At 38.7% G+C, this 23,053-nt stretch overlaps 1 protein-coding gene across 1 annotated transcript in view; it reads left to right on the forward strand.

The window, feature by feature from the left end:
* Positions 1 to 19,464, forward strand: part of GC (GC vitamin D binding protein) — a 30,400-nt gene extending 10,936 nt beyond the window's left edge. Inside the window, exons 2-13 of the mRNA XM_045789325.2 lie at positions 1,265 to 1,334; positions 1,906 to 2,038; positions 4,151 to 4,362; positions 5,481 to 5,613; positions 5,914 to 6,008; positions 9,264 to 9,393; positions 10,283 to 10,485; positions 11,218 to 11,347; positions 11,807 to 11,904; positions 13,725 to 13,857; positions 17,024 to 17,078; positions 19,291 to 19,464. Coding sequence (XP_045645281.1) covers positions 1,265 to 1,334; positions 1,906 to 2,038; positions 4,151 to 4,362; positions 5,481 to 5,613; positions 5,914 to 6,008; positions 9,264 to 9,393; positions 10,283 to 10,485; positions 11,218 to 11,347; positions 11,807 to 11,904; positions 13,725 to 13,857; positions 17,024 to 17,053 — 1,367 coding nt within the window. The 3' untranslated portion in view covers positions 17,054 to 17,078; positions 19,291 to 19,464. The remainder of the gene's footprint in view (positions 1 to 1,264; positions 1,335 to 1,905; positions 2,039 to 4,150; positions 4,363 to 5,480; positions 5,614 to 5,913; positions 6,009 to 9,263; positions 9,394 to 10,282; positions 10,486 to 11,217; positions 11,348 to 11,806; positions 11,905 to 13,724; positions 13,858 to 17,023; positions 17,079 to 19,290) is intronic.
* Positions 19,465 to 23,053: the final 3,589 nt, after the last annotated feature.

Here is a 23,053-nt window from a genome sequence, read left to right on the forward strand (position 1 = left end):
ACATTTGTAAGTTCTTCTGAAGTTGAAGCTACTCTCCCCAGATCAGTCCTGTTTCAGTCCTGTTGCCTTTTGCGGCAATAAGAGACATGTACACTTTTCTTCTCTGCCTGTTCTCTCCTCCTTCCTCCCATTCTCTAGACTGCTTTTTAACCTGTTCCAAGGTTAACATAGGGAAGGGAGAAGCTAGCAGGAGGGGTGAGCAGCAGGAACATTAATTCAATGGACAGTTTTGTGAGACACTGCTTCCACTGGTTATGGGAGATATTCCAAGTTGACATTTTTTCTTTATGGGTTCTATGGAGAGCTCTTTCCCATCATTTCTGGGATCTCTTACATCCAACCAGCACCTTAAGACTTTTCAAGTTGTCCCCTCTGCACAGAGATGTCCGCTGTTGGCAGCCCATTGCCCTGTTGATAGCTTACCCCACCCCCAAAATTAAGCCAACTCCAGGCCGCCTTGCTCTCCTGCTTGATCTGCATCAGGTCCACAGGTCACAGTACAGCTTCCCGCTGGAAGCCCTTTCCTCTGTTGCCCCAGGCCATATTCACCAGGCCCTCTCTCCCTCTAGCATTCTCTAGTCTGAATCAGACACCTGTCATCGTACCCCAAACTCCAGGAGTCACCTATCAAGGTCTGAGTGTTTTCCTTTAAGCCTTTCCCTGTGCTTGAAATGAGGGGAAGCACTGTCCACCCATTCCTCCAAACCCACCACCAAATTATTTTTTGAGAAAGTGCTCAGATTTCCATTTTCCCCCCTCAGCTGAGTTCCTAGCATTCCTGGATAGAATTTGGAGTGGGTAATGGAGTTATGGTGGCAACACCACCTCACATACCTCCGTAAACTCCTGCATTTGTGGGGCTAGTTCTCCACTACGTATGTATGTAGACATACTCTCCATTTATTTTTTTGTTCTTGTTTCTTTCAACGCCTTTGGTGAAATGGAGACAAAGAAGGGAAGGATGAAAGTTCCATCTTAACATTAATTTAAAGGGGCCCACAAGGATTGCCGTATCAATAGGTTCTGACATCATCTGACTGATGTGTTTTTAGTATCAGTGCATTTGCTCTGCTGCCCACCACAGTTTATAGCAGACCATAAAATTCACCTGTAAGAAAACACCTAAGAAGGTATCCAAAGATGAAACTGTATATAGAGGAAAATGCTACTTTCACCTTAGATGAATCCTGCCGAACGCATATACATATAACATAACATTCATTAAAAAGGAAAAGATACAGATTTTTCTGTTTCTGGTCCCTAGGCCGAGATTATGAGAAGGATAAAGTTTGCAAGGAACTTGCCAATCTGGGAAAAGAGGACTTCACATCTTTGTAAGTATGAGGTACTCCCTCATGCTCCTGGTTACTGGACCTTGGATGAAGCCACATCGGAGGGAACTTCAAGTCAGCATGCTGAACCACTCTGCACATTGTAAAAGGATAGGACCCAAGGCTGATGTGGGCATGGACACCAGGCCAGTGGAGGACGTCCAAAGATCCCAGTTGAATTATTATTATTAGGGTCTAAGAATTTGTTAGCTGTAAGTTTATTAATAGAGTTAAGAGAAGCAGCACAGTTTTCTAAGGTAAATTAGAATGCAAAGAGTATATAGAAGGACCATGGCAAACAAAGACAAAACACAGGACAGGTCCTACTGGGGAAGCTTGAGAGAGGAAAGAACAGGAGGCTGCTCAGAATAAAACCCCAAATCCAACTTCCATTTTATAAGAGAAGTTTGCCTGGAACAAAAACTAAGTTTTAAAAGTCAACCTCCTGTTCTTTTCACTAATCAAGGTGTGCAATATGCTTGTTTAAGACTGAACAGATTTCATATTTTAATTTGTGCAAACGTGAAATTTTTAAAAATTCTATATATATTGACCTGCTGTTTTTCCTCCTCAGATCAATGGTCTTATACAGCAGAAAGTTTCCCAGCAGCACATTCGAACAGATCAGTCACCTTGTAAATGAAGTTGTCTCCTTGACAGAAGCCTGCTGTGCTGAAGGGGCCGACCCCGAATGCTATGACCTCAGGGTAGGTTCACGTCGCTGGCCATGTCCACAGTGGCCCAGAAAAAGAAGCCAGGATAGGCTTTTATGCCATAGTTGGGGAAATCTTAGACAGCAACTCCACCTACTCTAAGTTTGGGAGACTTAGGAAGCCTGTTACCTCCAGAGCCCAGACTTACTCTAGCACAATGAATCAGTTTTGCCCACCAGTCCTACAAGGTTCAAATGAGAAAACTGGGACATATATTAATTCATGAACCTCTTGTCATAATATATTCTGTGTCTCTTAAAAGCCTACTCATACATATATATTTATCATGTTAAGACTGGTACCAACAGCCCCAGAATAATTTAGTGTTCACCTCAAATTATTTGCAGGTTCAAATGTTGCCCTATAACCATATACCAGGTTCTCCCTTGACGTATATATGCAGAAGTTAAAATGCTGACATGACAGGGTTCAAAATGTAGACGGGAGCTGAAAAAGGTTAAAAGACAGGTGTTTCTAGCAATTTACTAATGCAGTCATCAGGCCTCATGCAAAGGACATTTAGATGCATCTTGATAAAGGCCTCCACAGACAAATATCTGCTTGCTAAAGACTGCAGAAACCATGCTCCAAAGATCTGATCAGAATATGTCCTATACAATGATAATTCTTACCCATTAATTGCTTCATCTGGCCCTTATGTACCTTCTAGGAATTGTAATCCTTTTCTCCCATCACCAACTCTGTAAATATCCATCATTTACAACCTGACCTTCTGCACCACCTTAAGCTACCATGACCACTAACAGAACACATTTTTATTTACATTTTATTTCATGTATTTGTAAGTGATCCCTTGACCAGAGATAAGCTCCAGGTTTGTAGAGACAGATCATAACAAAACAGAGATGGTATTGCCTTTTTAAACACCTTCTTTCTCCTGTTTGTTCAAAGCATTTTTAAAAATGTGTTGACTCTTCGAACATTTTTTTTTGAAAGGAGGTAATTTGAAAGAAAAAGAAAGGAAGGGAAGGAAGGGAAGGAAGGGAAGGAAGGGAAGGAAGGGAAGGAAGGGAAGGAAGGGAAGGAAGGGAAGGAAGGGAAGGAAGGGAAGGAAGGGAAGGAGATTTGCCAGGGAAAGAAATGGAAAAGGAATTCACTGGAAAAAGAGATAAGGATAAAGAGTTCCTAAGAATTCCTAAGTTCTGAGAGCCTGATGGAAAGTAGGTGTGGGAGAGAAGGAGAGGTTTACTTTTGGTTTACGTAACTAATTCATCATGTTGCTCTCCTTCATTTATAGGAAAGATCCTTAGAAGTTTTGTTTTTTAAAAAATGACTAACTTCTGAAATAAATATAAAGATGTCAAGGCACTTTTGCCCTATTAAATCCCCAGATAATTTTTATATAGGGATGATTTCAATTCTATATTCCAAATATCAAATTCTTTCCAAAAAGAACATTTTGCTGTTGAAGTTGCTTTGGTAGTACCCTTAGCATGGGCTGCACCTGTGGTTTTCAAGCCGTGCACGTCTGAATAAAAGTTTGGGGCTTTGGGAAACAGCTCCTTAAAAGCCTCCTCTTTGACTTAATGAATCAGAATTTCTGCATCGTACAGCCCAGGCACCTAATTTTATATACTCTGATGCTGGTGCAAAAGCAGGCTCAGGAACCAGTGAGTAAGAGAATGCCAACAAATGTAGAAGCTACATTAGAAGAATTAAGAGTCTGTCAAGAGTCTGCTCATTTAATAAAAGGAGGTGCTCCTTCTCACTGGGGTATCTGCAGCAGGAAGCAGGTGGGAGATCATATCAGAATCACCAGTGGAGCTTTTTCAAATGACCTCACTTACTATCTCCCCCGAGCAACACAGAGCCAAAGGATAAAACCTCTAATGGCTGCAAACACAGTCTACTTGTTAATGAAGGTTCTGTTTTTATCCTAGTGAGTCCTTTATTAACGCAAGACCCTGTATTTGCCTGTAACTATGCAAATTGTCATGTAGACAAGACATTCAATGAAGCTTTTGGCATGGACGGTTTGTTACTAATGAGAATTTTTAAACTTAAGACTAAGGTATATTGAATGGTGAACTAAGAGCCTGGAAACTTCCGTATAGGAGTTGACTTGTTTCTCTTCTCTCATTCTAGACCTCAGCATTGTCTGCTAGGTCCTGTGAAAAGGACGCTCCATTCCCAGTACACCCAGGAACTGCTGAGTGCTGTACCAGAGAGGGCCTTGAACGGAAACTCTGTATGGCTGCCCTGAAGCACCAGCCACAAGAGTTTCCTACCTACGTAGAGCCCACAAATGATGAAATCTGCGAGGCATTCCGGAAAGATCCCAAAGACTTTGCTGAGCAGTAAGCTACTTTCATCTTAAGTAAAACTTCAGGGCATAAAACACCAGAAGGGGGTCGAATCTAACCCCCTCCTCTATACAAACACCTCTTCTATAGCCACCTGGACAATTTCCAGTAAGAACTTCACTCCTCCCCAAGACTTCTCATCTCCGTCAGTGCTATTATTGTAAACGCCTTTCTCAGACAGAGATGAAGTCAACTTTCTAAACCTGACAAACAGTTCTATTGTCTGAAGCAGAATCACGTGGATTCCCTCTCTATGTGACATTTTCAAATATTTGACAGCTATTGGGATTCTCCTTATGCGAGGGATCCTTGCGTGCTCCATCAGATAGATTTTCCCCTCATTTTTGTAAGTTTCTGTGATCTTCCAATGCGAATATTAGAATATATAATCTGGCTACTAATGAATGTTAAGCAATGAGATGGTCAAAGTTGCATGTTCACTTATGTGGTATAACAGGTCACGTTCACAACTGTTTCTAGGGATGTAGGAATAAAAAAAAAAACCTTAAGCTTTTCTGAACATTAAACATTTAAAATGTGTACAGCAATACAATTCTGTTTATGATAATGGCAAAATACACATGCAAAAGTCAAATGCAATGTCACTCAAATTGGCTTTAGAAGTTTGAAGTTCAGGTCATGATTTTATAAAAATTCGTTGGCTTTCTCATCCTGGAAAATTTTCAGAGAGGATTTTACCCAAGATTTCAGAGTATCCTACAGACCCTTAAGGGCTTATGCTCCTAAAAATTAAAGATTTCGGCAAATAAGCAATTGCCAAGAATAAACTGTGATAAATCATGAAAGGTAAATGTATCTCATTTTAATTTGATCAACAATAAGCAATTACCATGAGCCATGCAGCTGGCAGACACTAACTACAAAGAGACAAATAGCCGTTCCTCTCAAGTAATCCATATGGAAATGTAAGGAATTAATGAAAATACTGGTTAAAAGTGACTAGTATTATAACCCATTCTTTAAATCCTTAGTGCTTTTTATATAATAAAACTAAGCTAATGTAATACATCCTTTTTTCCATCAAAATACTTCTGAAAAAGTAGATTCTGCTTCCCACAAATGTTTTGACCAATCTTATTTTCCCCCCACAGATTTATGTATGAATATTCCATTAATTATGGACAAGCCCCTCTATCACTCTTAGTCAGTTATACCAAGAGTTACCTCTCTATGGTAGGATCGTGCTGTACCTCACCAAGCCCAACAGTATGCTTTTTGAAAGAGGTAGGTATTATTTTATTATGTAGTTATGTTCTATTTTTTCCTCTATTAATGCCATTCAATTTAAATAGTGGGAGTTCAGATTCTATAATCAGTAAACCTTTCTAAAATGCCTCCTTTACATTTCATTCATTGGAAAAACAAACATAACCACCTCTAGGAAAGGAATATCAGTAAGTTTATTTGGTCAGAATTCAGTTTTATAGTAAAAAATAATAGGTTTTTTTGTTTGTTTTGCCATTCCTGCACTCTGCTTTCAATGGATCTTGACCATCTAATAGGATTCTCTCACTTACTTCCTAGAGACTCCAGATGAAACATTTATCACTTCTCACCACTATGTCAAATAGAATCTGTTCACAGTATGCTGCTTACGGGAAGGAGAAATCAAGGCTCAGGTAAAGATTAAGCACCAGCAGTGTGTTTAGCTGTTCGCTTCTACACTACCCATGATATTAGGATTCTCTAAGGAAATATCTGTAATAGAATATACACGCTACAGTCTTCTGTTCCTATAATTCACAAAAATACAGCCTAGTTCTTTTTCTCTACATAAAATATGAATAAATAAGGCTATGCTGTAAAACATGAGATTTGCTTTTAATCAACCTTTTCCACATACTCATGGGAAAACTGGTAGACCACTAGAAATTGTTTCTTCAGTATTCATGTTAGTATGTATTATAAACACAAAAACAAAAAATCATTTTTTTGTTCATCATCTGTTATTTCCTTTGCCTTTTTTTTTCCTTGGGATGTGACTTCCTGAATTCTTATTTGGTCTATGAAGTTTTGTGCTATATATGATGTATATCTCTTAAGCTTTTTGAATGTATTCTAATCACTTAATTTGTAACCTTAACTTTGATTTTTGTGTGGCTACTGTTAACACTGTATTTTGACAGTTTCTATGTTAACACATCTCGGACTTCTAGAATTTGCAAATTTATCTTCCCAGTATCTACATTCTAATTCTTTTTACCCTGATCCACTAGCTTCCCCCCCCCCCCCAGTGATAATGAAAAAAAAAAAAATTTTGTGCTGGCATCAGGTCCTAAGGTTCTCTCATGGTAATAGAAACAACTTTCTTGAGTTCTTTAAAAATAATCTTCCAATAGAAATACTCAAATACTAAATGACATTTTCTCTAGACCTTCTCTTTAATTTTCCTTCTGAATTAAGATGGTGTATTCGGCAAATAGAACATAAGGATTTAGAACACAAAACCACCTATAAAATATATATAAGTATCTTAATCATTAATTTATACTTGCATTAGTGTCTGGAAATTTATCCCAGGGAAATAGCATTGAATGTGAACAAAGATTTAGCTAATATATTATTGCTGCACCATTTTCAAATATGAAAAAATTAGAGCCTTTCTAAATTTCCCTAGAATGGAGAATTCTTCTATCAGTTATAGTATATCCATATGAGAATGCCATATGGTTTGGTTTAATGCTATGTAAAAAGATATTTAATGAAAACTATAAAATATTGGCAAAAGAAACTGAAGAAGATACAAATAAATGGAAAGACGTTCTATAATCATTGAATGGAAGAATATTGTTAAAATGCTCATACTATTCAAAGCAAGGTACAGATCTAGTGCAATCACTATTGATATCCCAATGGTATTTATTGCAGCAATAGAAAAAAGCATGCTAAAATTCATATAGAATATCAAGGGACTCTATATAGCCCTAACAATCTTGAAAAAGAAAAACGAAGTTCGAGGCCTCACACTTTAGGATTTCAATACATACTACATAGCAATAGCAATCAAGATGCTATGGGACTGGCATTTAAAAAACATATAGACTAATGGAACAGAGAGCTCAGAAATACACTCTTACATATTTGGCCAAATGAATTTCAACAAAGGTGCTGGGACTACACAATGGGGAAAGGACAGGGTCTTCAACAAATCATGCTGGGAAAACTGGATATCCAAGAATGAAATTGAACCCTTACCTTATACATATATTAAAATTCAAAATGGATTAAACCTAAACATAAGACCTAAGACTGTAAGACTCTCAGAAGTCAACAAAAGGGAAAACTTTGGAACATTAGATTTGGCAATGATTTCTTATAAAAAAAACAAGAATAGACAACAAAAGCAAAAATAGACAAATGGGACATCAAACTTAAACTTCCATGTGTAAAAACACAGCCTACAGAATGAGAAAATACTGGCGAGTATATCTAACAAGGGTTTAATATCCAGAATGTAAGGAACTTCCATAACTCAATAAGAAAGTATTCAACTCTGTTTCATTGAGTTGTTTAAACAATTATCCAAGAGATATATAAAAGGCCAAGCATATGAAAGGACATTCACCATCTCTAATCATAAGAGAAATGCAAACCAAAACCACAAAGAGATGTCATCTTGCATCTATTAGGATGGCCACTACCAAAACAGAAAATGAATATTGACAAGAATGTGGAGAATTTGAAATTCTTGCGCACTATTAATGGGAATGGAAAATGATACCACCGTTATGAAAAACAGTATGGACTTTCCTCAAATATTTGAAAATAGAATCCTATGATCCAACAATCCTACTTTTGCATTCAAAGTAGGATCTCTGAGAGAGATTTGCACACCCATGTTCATTGCAGCATTATTCACAATAGCCAAGAGGTAGAAGAAATCCAAATGTCTATTGATAGATGAATAAAGCAAATGTAATATATATAGAATTGGAATATTATGCAGCCTTGAAAAAATCCTGTCACATGCTACAATAGGGATGAATGCTAAGGACATTATGCTAAGCAAAATAAGCAGTCACAGGAGGACAAATACTGTATGATTCCACTTCTGTGTAGTATCTAAAGTAGTGAAAAATCATAGCAACAAAGTAAAAAGGTAGCTGCCAAAGACTTGGGGGGAGGCTGTCAGTGTTGAATGGGCATACAGCTCCAGTTTAGGAAGATAAGAAGATTCTGGAGATCTGTTATATTTACAGATATTTACTTACAGTAAATAAATTTAACACTACTGAACTATACACTTTAATAGTTAACATGGCAAACTTAAGGTTAAGCATTGTCCCACAATATAAAAAGAATACTTACTACAGAAACTATTCCTGATATGTTAAGGGAAACAAGGCAAATGTATGAATAGTTTGGCAGGGTATAATCCCTTATGAAATATTTAATACTTGATAACCCTTATAAAATGCTCCAGGGTTATACAGCAAAATATCAACATTTATTCATTCTGTGATCTAGGGCCATAGGTATTTTTTTTAATCTGTAGTTTCTAAATTCTAAAATCTATAAACCATTTTTGAAAGGACAATGAAGGGGCCACAAAAATAGGACATTGGCCTTATGAATAGGGACATTAGTGCCTCATTGCTCTTTTAGAACATTTTAAAGTCATGCTTCAAGTAGTAGATCTGGCAAGAAGAAAAGGGCCATATCAGTATTAAAATACAAAATGGTTCCTGGGGGTGACTGAATTGTGCATAGCGGCTCTAGCACATAGGGTCCATCATATACACAGATGTGTTCCATGCAGCTATTGGGGACAAAGAGTTGAAACTATGGTATTATTCCTCCAGGGGGGGTAGGTTCATAATGAAACCAAGAAAATGGAATGTGGCTGAGCTAACAATTCATTTGTAACTGTTTAGCCATCTCATAAAACTAGCCCAGAAAGTGCCAACTGCTGAACTGGAGGATGTTTTGCCACTAGCTGAAGAGATCAACACAATCCTCTCCAAGTGCTGTGAGTCCCCCTCTGAGGACTGCATGGCCAAGGAGGTAAGAGAATCCTCAACCTGGACCACGTACTGAGTGGCGGACACTCAAGGTTGCTTTTTACACACATCAGCTCAATGAATCCTTGTGACATTTAAGAGTATTGCTAACTCCATTTCATAGATAAGGAAACAAGATCAACCGGGGTGAATAATTTGAAGTCTTACAACTAGTAAGTGGCAAAGTACACACACAAGGCCAAGATCATCTAACTCCTGAGACCTTATTCTACCTGCACAGCCCAATGCAGTGTAATTATAATTAAACTTAAGTTATTTAACTTAATTATACTTTCTAAAACTTAATATTTAAACTTCAACTCCTTGGTAATACCAGCCACATTTTTTAAATTTCTTTTTAAAATTAATTTAAGTCATCTCTATACCCAGCATGGGGCTGGAACCCATGACCCTGAGATCAAGAGCCCCACGCCGTACCAACTGAGCCAGCAGGCGCCCCACGAGCCACGTTCCAAATGTTCATTAGTATTGGACGGTATAGATACAAATCATTTCATCACAAAGTTCTATTGAACAATATTGCAACCATTAGATTATTGGAAACTGCTCATGTTTATACCTGTTATAACTCGGTCAATTTTTCCCCACCATTTTTTCATTTAAATAATCCTTTCCAGTGGATGTGAATTTGAACAGTTGCTTTACCTAAAGGTTTCTCCAAGTCTGTGGACCTCTTTAGAAATAGGTATGTTGTCGTGCCTGGTCTTTTTCCACTAAGAAAACAGGTCTGTGTTAGAGACGTTTTCCAACAACCTGACTTGGAACCTTTCGTATACACCGTGCCAGGGCTCGTAAGCCTACCTAAGCCTTCCTTATTTCCACTGAGGCCAACCAGATACTAACGCTGCACCAACTCACAATTGCTTTTATAGCTGCCTGAATACACAGTAAAAATCTGTGACAACTTATCCACAAAGAACTCTAAGTTTAAGGACTGTTGTCAAGAAAAAACCCCCATGGACGTGTTTGTGTGCACTTACTTCATGCCAGCTGCTCCCACGCCCGAGCTCCCAGCCGCTGAGCTGCCCACAAGTACCGACGCGTGTGAGAAAGGGAATACCAAAGCCATAGATCAGTAAGTAGAGTTGATCGGACTAATTCTTTCTTGACAGTATTGATATTCACTAGCATTAAAAGACAAAGAAATTAAAGGTTTACCATTTCTTCCCATTCATCTGTTTTCATCCAATGGAGAACTAAAATACGCCATATGTTCATAGACCATGAGCTGCATAAGCTACAAGCATATGCATACCCATGGCATAGAAATATTTCACAAATAAGTTGGATTAACAGGTCAGAAAACTACCAATATTAGAATTTAGGCTAACTTTAGACTAATTTATATTTGTCTAAATATTTTCCTAAATGCAGAGAGAACAAAGGAATAAGACAATGGAAGGAGTTACACAAATCTACTTTCACGGAAAAGCTACTCAAGGTGCCTACTTGATGCTTTATGTGGGGTGCATTGTATTACAGTTCCACAAAAGCTAGTTCCATATGCATTTGAAATAGACATGTTTATATAGAATATATACATATGTGTATGTATAGTACATACAGAGTTTTAATTCAGTATTAATCAGAATAGCTCCAAAGCAACTACTAATAATTTGCATTTCGATGAGAATGTTAACCCCAAACCTGTTGATTTGGAGTCAGTTTTACCTAAATCTATTATTTTTAACTACCAGGCAGAAGCCAGGTGATTAGCCTTTATAATAGAGGTCCGATTTCAAACACAACACACATACCCAACTCTACTCATGTTAAAGAGCATTCTCTCCTTTCCCTCTCATGCCAGGTATACATTTGAACTAAGTAGGAGAACACATCTTCCAGAAGTATTCCTCAGTAAAATACTTGAGCCAACCCTGAAAAGCCTTTCCGAATGCTGTGACTCTGAAGATTCCACTGGTTGTATGAATGCTCAGGTACCACTCGCTTCATTTTCTTGACCAACCTTGGTAGAAGTCAAGGGTTGGAAAACTGCAGCTCATGGGCCAAATCTGACCCACCGCCTGTGTTTGTGTGGCCTGTGAGCGAAGAATGGGCTTATATTTTTAAATGGTTTTTAATTTTATGACAAAAAATGTGAAACTCAAAATTCAATGTTCATGAACTTTCACTACAACACAGCCTTCCTCCTTGTTTACACAGTGTTTATAGCCGCTTTTGTGCCATATTGGCAGAGTTGAGTAATTACAAAAGAGACTATATATAGTTTACAAAACCTAAAATATTTACTATCTGGCCTTATGTAGAAAATGTTTGCCAATGTGTGGTATAAGTAAGAAACACACATACTAATACATCAAATGGAATTCTGATTTAAGGTCTTCTAGAACAATGCTTCAAGACAAATAATTTTGTACGTAATTGTTTTCTCACAGGGCCCTCAACTGAAAAAGGAGTTATCTTCTTTCATTGACAAAGGACAAAAACTATGTGCAGATTATTCAGAAAACACTTTTACTGAGTATAAGAAAAAGTAAGGCACTTTTCTGGCTGTTCTCTCTACATTTTATCAATAATAGTTTGGTATTGTGATTTGCAAGTACAGTTGAAGATTAAGATGTGCTAAGTGAGCAATAGAAAGAAGAGGTGCTATCAAGAGCTTTAAAAAGTGGAATCCAGTACCTATGTAGGAAGAAATGGAGTCCTTTTCAGAGGGGAAAAAGGTCATGTGTATCAGGTGAGAGGTCAATTAGGACACAGCCACAGAAGTACAAATTACAAGACCTGCAGGAACTTGATTCAAAAAATACCAAATTAGCCCAGAGTTCATCAACATTCGTGCCCTAAAGCTTATGTAAATGTCGCTACACATAACGGGGAACTGTAAAACTGCCAAAAAAGGTTACCTAACTTCATTGCATATTGTGTCTGACAAGACAAGCCAAACTTTCAATCAGGTGTAGTACCACCCACGACCAGCATGAGTTCTCTATAAACCGAAAATAACTCGTCATTAGTAATGTTGTACAACAGTCAATAGTCATGTTTCTCAAGCACGAGAAGAAAGGCCATGCTAGTGAAACAAATTTTACTGGGTTCCTAAACACCCATGGCGTTCCCAACTTGAGTAAGTAGATTTCTTAGATCCATTCCAAATCGTCTTGATCAGCATGAGCCAAAGGCAAGCACGAATGGAACTCCACAGAGACCTAAGAATCCCAAAAGTAGGTCACTTCCTTCAGTGACGCCCATGAAGCCTAGTTTAGCAAAGCTCTATAAGAAAATGAAAAATTGTGAGAGCCTTAAGTCAAAATGCTTATTTCCCAATTATCAGAGAACAGTATACAATAACATTAAGCAGATAACACAAGTTTTGTACTCCAGTGTTGCATTGGGCAACTGACAATTTATAGAATCTCAATACATTAAGAATAGCAATGGAATAGAATTGACATTTGTGGTTATGAAATCAAATCCCTAACAACTGCATCCAGGTATTTGAAATCCTGCACATACACATACCCACACTTGTTCTTTCTCCATTCTCTGAGTTCCTTCTGGTCTGACTTGCCTCCCCTTCCAACTGGGACCTGCTCCTTTCAGTAATGTTTTTATGAGCAAACTAGTCCCTCTCACCCTCTCGTCTTTTCCCAGCATCTACCTTCCCCAGAGATAAATTTGGGTTTCTACCACCTCTCATTGCCCACAAGTAGGCTGGCAAGTAGTTCTTGGAGAAGGTCATAAAAACAGGCTGAGTTGCCCATTATAAGCATAGAGAGATACCAAGATAATATAGACCATTCAAATTGGGAGGGAATACAGAGAACAAGTCCTAGAATTATCTTGAAAGTTAGATGGAAAGTTAACTTATAGTAGAGCTAAAAACAAGAGCCAAAGTTTCTAACCTTGTGTTTTCCAACATAGCCAGTTGAGAAGGAGGCACACTGAGGGGGAAATTGTATAAAATGAGAGAAGAGAAAAAGGATCAAGGTGACCAAGTCCCATGAGGGAAATACTCTTTAAGGAGCTTGAAATCTAGTACTGGAGAGAAGATGAAAAGTCAGGAATAGGAGAGGAAGTGGTCCATATAAATATAATTGAACAAATGAAAGGGGGAAGATGGGAATTCAAATCCAGCAAATTTTAATTTTACTTTTAAGAGCTTAAAAGAGATGGAGATTTCACTATCTTACCTCAAATTGAGTCACTGAAAATCACTCCACAGATCTGATATTTAAGAGCAACTATTTCCATTTTTTTTAATTGTAAAAGACTTGAAGTGGGTTGTCATCTTGCATCAGAAAGGTTTATAAAATACATCTAGTAAAACCTTACATAAATATGGTCTTTCAGACTAGCAGAGCGATTAAGAGCTCAATTGCCTGATGCCAGCTCCATGGATCTCCAAGGGCTGATCGACAGGCGCTCAGATTTTGCCTCCAAGTGCTGTTCCATCAACGCACCTCCTCTCTATTGTGATTCAGAGGTAAGAGCCATAAAAAAAGAATGAAAGCTTGCCATTTGCAACAACATGTTGGAGCTAAATTCACGATATTGAATTTAAGAAATAAAGCAAATGAGCAAAGGTTGGGGGGAGGCAAACCAAGAAACAGACTTTTTTTTTTTTTTTTAAGATTTTATTTATTTATTCGACAGAGATAGAGGCAGCCAGCGAGAGAGGGAACACAAGCAGGGGGAGTGGGAGAGGAAGAAGCAGGCTCATAGCAGAGGAGCCTGATGTGGGGCTCGATCCCATAACGCCGGGATCACGCCCTGAGCCGAAGGCAGACGCTTAACCGCTGTGCCACCCAGGCACCCCTAAGAAACAGACTCTTAACTCTAGCAAACAAACTGATAATCACCAGAGGGCAGTTGGGGGGGGGGAATGGGTTAAACAGGTGTTGGGGATTAAGGAGTACTATGTGATGAGCACTGGGTGATGTGGGGAAGTGCTGAATCACTGTAGCATACACCTGAAACTAATATCACACTGCACGTTAACTGGAATTTAAAAACTTAAAAGCCAGGCACGTCTGGGCTCTGAGTATTAACATTTTAGTGAAGTTTTGTTTCTTTTTGACTGTATTGCACCTGACAAAGTCCTAATTAGTTTGCCAAACTGAGCTCCGGCACCTTGTTTTTCTGCTTAATACCCTGGGAGATTCTGATTTCTCTTCAAATTTCTACATTCACACCCTAGGGCCAAACCTGTTAGCCCATCTTGTTTGTAGCAATTTATAAGGTTAGAACTCCAGAGGAAGAATGAAAGCCTGTTCTTTCAATTCTGCTGAGAAATAGACCATGTTCACCTTCACGAAAATTCAGGCCAAGTGAGGTTCTAAACATAAAAATCGGAGGAGTTGGCTTGCTGGCTTGCTAGAATAGTTTGATCACTTTCAGCACTAAAACGCTCAGCATAAAACAACTGACAAGTCCCTTCCTTTACTACTGACCTACAACAGCTGAATTAGGTTGCTTTATCCCAGAAAAATAAAACTACCTCACCTAGAAGTTGTTTCCAGCAGATTTTGCTGAGAGTCTCACTCAGTTATTAAAAGGACTATTTTTTTTTTACATTCTGTCAAAAAGCATCAGTTTTGTAACCCTTTTCTACTCTTTGTTATGCTTATCCATATGCACACTTTCCTTTTTGACATCATACAAGACAAACGGAACAATTGCACGCAACAAATGTTTCCTTCAATTCTAACGCTCTTCATTTTTTTGAGCTGCTTTTCAGATTTTTAATTGTAACATACTGCCATTTAAAAACGTTGTGTTTTCAATTACGATGATGAAAAGGCAGGCTTATAACGATTTTCTTGCTTTATAACCAGCAAATGTAGAACAGTGCTGCTGAATAGCCAATCTTTCAGTAATTGCTAGAGAAGAGGGAGACAGATGGAGTTGAGACACTTGCGCACATGTGATTGTCTGGAGCACTGGGAGAGTAGACCCTCTGCTGTTTGCATTAGCCCTTTAGATGGTCTTTCTGCACTAATCTCACAGCTGGGTTAATGAGCTGGCCTCTGGGACTTCACGTTACAACATTGACTTTGATTCTCAATGTTTGGTGTAAATATTTGTCCTGTTACCCTGTAATATTTGGGATATAATTTATTAAACCTCCTTACCCTTTATTTGCTTGACGGATTTTTTCCTTAAAAATAATGCCCATCTACTACATTGACTCCAAGTCATTTATATCCAGGGATCCACCTCTATCTACCATTCTAAACATACTTGGCACAGCCGCTGGAGGAATGGCAAAAGGCCCTTCTGAACCAGACAAAATCAGTGTTGCATTATGTGGTGATCTATCCCTACCCCTCATCCTGATCTTCAAATGAAGAGCAAATAGAACCAGCAGTGTAATTCTCAGTCCTTACCAGCCTTCTCTACAGAAACACTTGATACCCACAACTATCCCTTCCCCCTTGGAACAATTTCTTTGGTATCTATATTATCATTTTCTACCTTTTGTCCTTCTAGGATTCTTTCCTTCCTCTATTTCATATTGTCCTCTTCTAGCCATCCTTTAACTTCCTCTTTTCCAGAGTTTTTTTTCCTTGCTTTTTCATTATATTACATTTTTCCTGAGTGTTCTCAGCCATGGACATGCCTTAAATATCCAAATCTCTTCCTTTAGCCAGGATCTCTTCCTTCCCAACCAAGCATTTTATCCAACTTTTCATGGGGCTCTCTCATCCCACAAGAAATTTAATTTCAACATGCCCAAAATCTTCCCCTTACAACATCCTCTTGTTTCCTAAATTTATGAATATCACCATTCATCCATTGTCGAAGATAACAAGTGATCCTTGATTTCACATGTATACACACACACACACACACACACACACCCCTCCAAATCCCAAAACCTATCAGTTTTAACACCTCAGTATCTCTATCTCCCCACTTACTTCTACATTACTGGTACTTAAATTCAGGCAACCTTTTGCCTGAATTACAATGTCCCAATTGGTCTCTCGTCTCCAGTCGCCCCACCTTCCATGCCTCACACCCAACCTCATCTCTACACAGAGGTCAAAATAACCTTTGTAAAACACAAAATAGTACATTCCTCTATCTCCATTGCATCTAAAGTTTCGTTTTGTAATAGAGACTTTGGACCCTTGACTTCCTTTCCAGTCGGATCTACCATTACTTCTTGTTCCCCCTGCTTTGGTTCTCCTGAACTACTTGCAATTTTTCAAGTATATTCAGCTTGCTCTTACCTCAAGGATTTTGCACATAATGACTCATCCCAGATTGGCTAATGCTCACTCCAACCTGGCTAAATCTTTCGTCAAGTCTCAGGATTCAATTTAGGCTTCACCTACCTCCTTTGGGAATCCTTCCCTGGCGCTCAAGCTCTTCGTTAGCCCTTACATTATTCTGTGCACACCCAGTAACTGGCACTTACTAACTATTGTCATTTCTTTCTTGCCTATTTTTCCTGGAACACTGTAAATTCTAAGGGCAAGGACAGTATAAAAACAAATAAATGTGAATGATGGCTAATAAAAAGTTTAATATAAAGCTATGTTTTGACAAGAATCTTTTCCCCTAAGCAAGGTTCAAATTTGTGTATACCTTCTGCAAGTCTCTATGAAATACTTTATGACTTAGAAGACATTTTTTCATTTCAGATTGATGTTGAAATGAAAAATATGCTATAGTCCTGATGCATGTGTGTGGTCTTAGGTAAGTATAGTTTTTAGAGGCAGCAAAGAACCCAGATTTGTATTTTTAAAATTCGAGAATTTTAATAGTCTCCTTTCTAACTATCCTCTATTTAAACTCATTTTATAGTGAAAACATTAAACATATGGAAAAGTTAAGAAGCTTATACGCCTATACACAACCAACTTCTGACTATTTAGGCCTCGAATTCAGGTCCCCAGCTTGGTACTATATCCATTACAAGCTCACATCTAAGATAACAACAACATGGAGATCATTTCAGGAATTTTTATGCATTCAAAGTTTAAAGACTCCATTTAAAGATAGAGTCCATCAAATCTTAAAGACAACAGGGTTCTTAAGAGGAAAGAAGCATTTTTCAAATTAAAACATGTTTGAAGTATTATCACTTATTTTAGATATTACACTTTCACCCATTAAAAAATGCACGATGATGTTAAGAGCATAGAGTAGAACCCCATACCTTAAACTGAAGGGGACCTCAACTCTGCACAGTAACAAAATTATTCTCTCCAGATTTAATTGTATTCATTTTAAATATATTACTTGAGATTAAAAATGATGAAAACAATCATTTTGGTTTATTTCAGACCTTCACTGAATGGAGGCTTTTTAAGGCTCTAAGATGGTTATTTTGCTGATTTATTGACAACATTCCTCAAAATGATATGGAAGCAAAGACCATTGACTAAGGAAATTAAATCATTCCATCACATCCAGGCTTTCAATATAAACTCTTTGAATATAAAACAGTAAAAAAGAAAACTAACATCCTGAGAGGCCGGACAATGGGGGTGGTCCCAGAAACTTTTGAAATTACCCACTCTACATTAGAATCTATCTTTGTGAGCAAGTTATTATACTCCCTAAAGCTCGGTTTCCTTTTTTTGTGAAGAAAATATTACAATATCTATCTCTCAGCATTGTTGTAATGATGAAGGGGGGGGGTGTATAGAAAATGCCTAGGAAATGGCAGTCATACCAGCAAAGCTGCTTCTACTACAGATAATGTGAATCTAAACTCTAACAAGTTTCCCCCCAGATAGATCAGGCTTTTCTTATTTTAAATTGCTCTGCAATAGATCCACTTTCTTCTGAGTTTTCTCTTACAAGAGCATGTCAGCTCTCCCGCGGCAGAAGGGGCACGCACTGTCTGCTCAGTATGAAGCAGTTCCTAAAACCGTTAAACCGACTGTGGTTGCCTACGCCTTCTATCTCGACGAAAGCCTGTGTTTCGTCAGATAGAGGAGCCGAAGCCTTGGTCTCCAGGTGTCCTCATTCTTAAGTACACCTACAATTCAGGGCTTCCAGCCAACAGTGTGATGCAATTTCATTAACTAAAATCATATTATAAACCGGAGTTGTCCTCTTGACCGTTATTGGTCCCCTGGACCACTTTCTTTCTTCAAGCCCAAAAATTGATTGTGACATGCCTCACTAGAGAGAGAATTATGGTCTCCTGATAAATCCCACGAAGCCAGTTAGCTTTGTTCTTCAGCTTCGGAAATAGTCTTCCCTGGACCGCCAACAGATAAAGGAACAGGCTCCCACTGCAGATTCAAGTTGGTTAGAAAACAGTACCAGAATCACACTCAGCACAGCCAGGTGCTTACACCATGTGAGAAACCAGTGAGGAAAGCACAAATGGGTCTCCCTCTCATCCTCAAAGGCATAAACTCAGGACAAGAAAGATGGAATTTCTTGCACTGTGCAAATAGAAGTATGGTATAACTCTGCTGTCGTGTCTTGGCGGGTTTGGTAACCAAGGTGGGGGGTGTATTTGCCTCATTACAAAGTAGAGGGGGATTTGATAAAAACTTACACTAAGTGTTTTAGTAAAAAAACAAACAAACCTGTTATCTCAATCCCATGACTGGGGAGCCTCATGTGCTACTGGTTGCTGCATTTTTTTGTTTCAGCCATAACCATTCATTCTCTGAGCACAAAGTCACACACAACATACATTCAAAGAGAAAAAGAAGAGCTATGATGTACCTTGACATAACAACAGTGATGGCCTTATATACAGGTCTTGGGAATTTCTTACATTTTCATCCTGGACCCATCAGGTCATCGTGGATAATATGGGTCATGCTAGACAGCTCTCTCTTTAAACATAAGGATAACTGGCCCTTATAAACATCCGCTGAGCAGTATTATGATTGTCGCCCATTAGCTGTTTTTCTAACATTTATTTTCATGACTCTTCTAGATCTGGTGTTGTAACCGCCTGGGAACACCTGATGGCCTAACCTAAGCAAAACCAGAGCTCCTGGGGAGACCAGTAGGATACTCCCTGCTTTTTATCAGCGACAGTATCTTTATACAATGATAAGATTGATAATTTGCTAAAAAAAAATAAATATGAAGCAGACCGTAAATGTTACCAAGGATAATGTTACAGCGTTGATCTTCAGCTCGGTCCCTGTGATTTTCACAAAGATGCTGCAATAGGCAGGCCCATGCTCATGAGCCCCTGCTTTTTTCTAGCTCTCTGCTCTTTCTAGAAGATTCACAGTATTAAGTATCCACTTTCAAATTCCCAACACACTAAGTTCCACTTCTTGATTACTTCTCAGGCTTAATAGGCACCATTAAGGAGAAGTTAGCCAGACTTTTGTCATCAATAGCCTGGGATAGCTCCCTTCTTAAAGAACCACCGCCGCCACCTTCCTGAGAACACGTTTGTGCTCCCAGCTGCAGGTTGTGCGGCATTAAGTAGGTAACATCTGCCTTGCATAAAAATCTCTGTGGTCTGAACGTTTTTCTCTTTGCTAAAGACAACTACTCAGAGCTATTTATTGGGTGAAAATTCTAAAAACCTGATTTCAGCTTAATTCATTTTACCACGTGTACACTGTATAGGCTATTTCTAGGTGCTTTCTTTGCTCAGGGAAAAATGAATGTTCTAATTCAACAGGTTTTATTTTGAAAAAAATGATCATACTTTTAGAATAAATGCCTCTCTGAAACCAATACAAGCCAAGGAAACGTTCTGTATTTATAACTAACTGCCTGAAGGAACGTACATTTATCTCATGGTAGATGTAGAGTTATATGGTAGAGATGAAGCGGATTTTAGAGCAAATATAAGTGGAGTCACATTAACCAAAATCATCCCTGGTCATGCCTTAAGATTCTAAGTCTTAGCAGGAAGAATTTTATTACCTAAGCCAAGGTGAAATGCTCAAGACTTTAGCTGCCAGTAACCGGGAAATAAAATGCCTGTCCCCTTGCAGCTTCTGTAGAAGGCTCCAGTCTTACCTCCCACAAAGATTCCAAAATGGGAAATTAACCTCAAATAGAAAGTTCTTCAGCTACCATGAAGGGGGGGAGGGGTGGGAAAGACAACTATATACTACATATTCAGGCAGATTTTAGATTTCTTAAAGTTCTTTCTCACTTCCAAAAGTACCTTGCTGAAGCTTGAAAACCAACTCTGAGATGTAAACGTCATTGATAAAAATGAGAGTGAAACCCCAAAAAGGCCCATGGTAACAGCGAAGAACCAAGCAAAAACTTAGCCTTTAAGTCCAGTATGCCATACAAAATTAATGGGCATACTGGAGAACGCTTTCCCGATGAAATTAGTTCTGGAAACAATATATCTCCCTCGGAGTCACAAGTGACTGTGTACAATTTACTATTCCCTAAATTGAAACACTGACCCCTTCTTCTTTGGATATCGCCCAGAAATATTGCTCTGTAAAATTAATCTTGGAAAATTATGCTCCGTTCTTGAGAAGTTACAAATTGTTCATTAACCGCTACAAACGAGCCCGTTTTGGTCAAGCATTTTTATGCCTGACCAAGCAGAACAGAGTGTTTTTTGTCACTAAGTATTCGATAAATATTACATGATGGGTTGAAGTAGTGTTTTCATCGTTTCCCGAATATATTTTCCAGCAAACTCTGAACTTTCATCAGTTTCTTTTATATTAAGGAGCTCTGACCCAAATATGCCATCATTCTAATACAAGTTTTAATTTTAGACTTATATACATAATTATCCCTGCTTTTACTCCACTTTATGGGAAGCGGAGATCTTTTGAGAAGATATTGCCAAAATCTACACTCACTTCCTAGGTGTTTCTCATCATTAAAGAGATGATTTTGAGTTTCCATCTACTGTCAACTGTAGCTGAGTTTACTTTTGAGTGTCTGTTATATATAAATAATCCTCCATTTTTTAAGCATTACCTATCACCTTCTTACAAAAACGAGGTACTCACCATGACAGAAACAAACAAAATTCTTTGTTTCTAAACATGGCACTCACAAAGAGTATCAATAAGGGTTCTCCAAGCAAATAGGACTATAAGGAGATAGAGAAATGGAGAAATTTTACAGAATTGACTTACACAGTCACGGAGCTGGCGAATCCGAAGTCCACGCGGCAGGCCAAGAGTCTGGAAACTCACACAGGGTTCCTATGTTGCAGCCTCGAGGTAGAAATGTACTCTGGGTAGAGTTTTGCTTTTAAGGCCTTTGATTGGATGAGGACTCTCCACATCGTCAAGGGTAGTAATCTCCTTTACTTAGAGTCAGCTGGTGGTTAATGTTAATCACATCTACAAAATACCTTTATAGCAACATCTAGACTAACATTTGACTGAACAAATGGCCACCATAGACTAGTCAAGTTGACTCATAAAGTTTAGCCATCACACAAAACTTCTGTAAGTTGCATTGTCCTTTCCAAGACTGAATGTCTTTCAAATTGTAGTACTAACCCCCTGTGTTTTTCTAGATGCCTACGTCATTCCACAAGTGATTCTTAAACTATCACCTGAGAACCATCACCTTCAATGGTCTACACAGGATTAGTATATTAATACCTTTTCCTGGAAATTCGTAAAAGAAACAACACTCCTTTTTATGGAGATTTTAATTTAAAAACATAAGGGGAGAGCCTTTCTATTACGTCATTTAATTCAACAGCAATATGCTCTAACGAAACAACTGAGTCAACTTGACCGTTTACCCAGTTTTCAAATAGCTAAAAATAAACAAGAAGACTTAGAAGCTTGTGTTTTTATGACTCCGGTCTTCCTTCTGTGTACCTCTCCCCACCACCAAAGCCTCACCTTCACCGAATCTATAGACCAGCGATTCTCAGAGATTGGGGTTTAATCAGTCTTGAATGGAACCTGTTGTGCAAAAGCCTCTAATTCACTGCTTTAGAAGCTTGGCGCCTGGGGCACCTGGGTGACCAGTGGATTAAGCATTTGCCTTCTGCTCCGGTCATGATCTCAGGGTCCTGGGATCAAGGAGGGGTGGGGAGCAGGGGAGTGTCTGCTCAGCAGGGGTCTGCTTCTCCCTCTCACTCTCCCTCTGTTCACTGTCACGCTCTCTCTCTCAAATAAATAAAAACTTAAAAAAAAAAAAAAGGCTTGGCACCCTCACCCAAATTAGAAAAAGGGAAGCAACAGAAATCAACCAATAAAGGACCTGATGGCTAAATGGTTACTGGGCAAGGGTGAATTTTTAACATCACTTTCTCTCAGTCTGCCATTGCATTATGAAAATGCTGTCAATTGTGGAATGAAATTTTTGTCTCCCATTAAAGAAAACCCAGTCATAGAAAATCAAGTCAAAAGATGACCTTTCCCAGAGGCTATTTCTTCCTTGTCCATTTCTTCCAGGATCTGAGATAGTTTCCCCATTAGGCCAAGAAAGTACCCAACTATTCCTTCCACTACACGCACCACCACAAGTCTCCTCATTTTATAGCTAATGCTTTTCAGCAAATTCTAGTTGGCAATTAACAATGGTACCTACTGGGGGGCGCCTGGGTGGCACAGCGGTTAAGCGTCTGCCTTCGGCTCAGGGCGTGATCCTGGCGTTACGGGATCGAGCCCCACATCAGGCTCCTCCGCTATGAGCCTGCTTCTTCCTCTCCCACTCCCTCTGCTTGTGTTCTCCCTCTCGCTGGCTGTCTCTATCTCTGTCAGATAAATAAATAAAATCTTTAA

This window comes from Ursus americanus, chromosome 8 (assembly GCF_024610735.1).
Source record: "Ursus americanus isolate L20-20 chromosome 8, mUrsAme1.1.p, whole genome shotgun sequence".
Lineage (NCBI taxonomy): Eukaryota > Metazoa > Chordata > Mammalia > Carnivora > Ursidae > Ursus > Ursus americanus.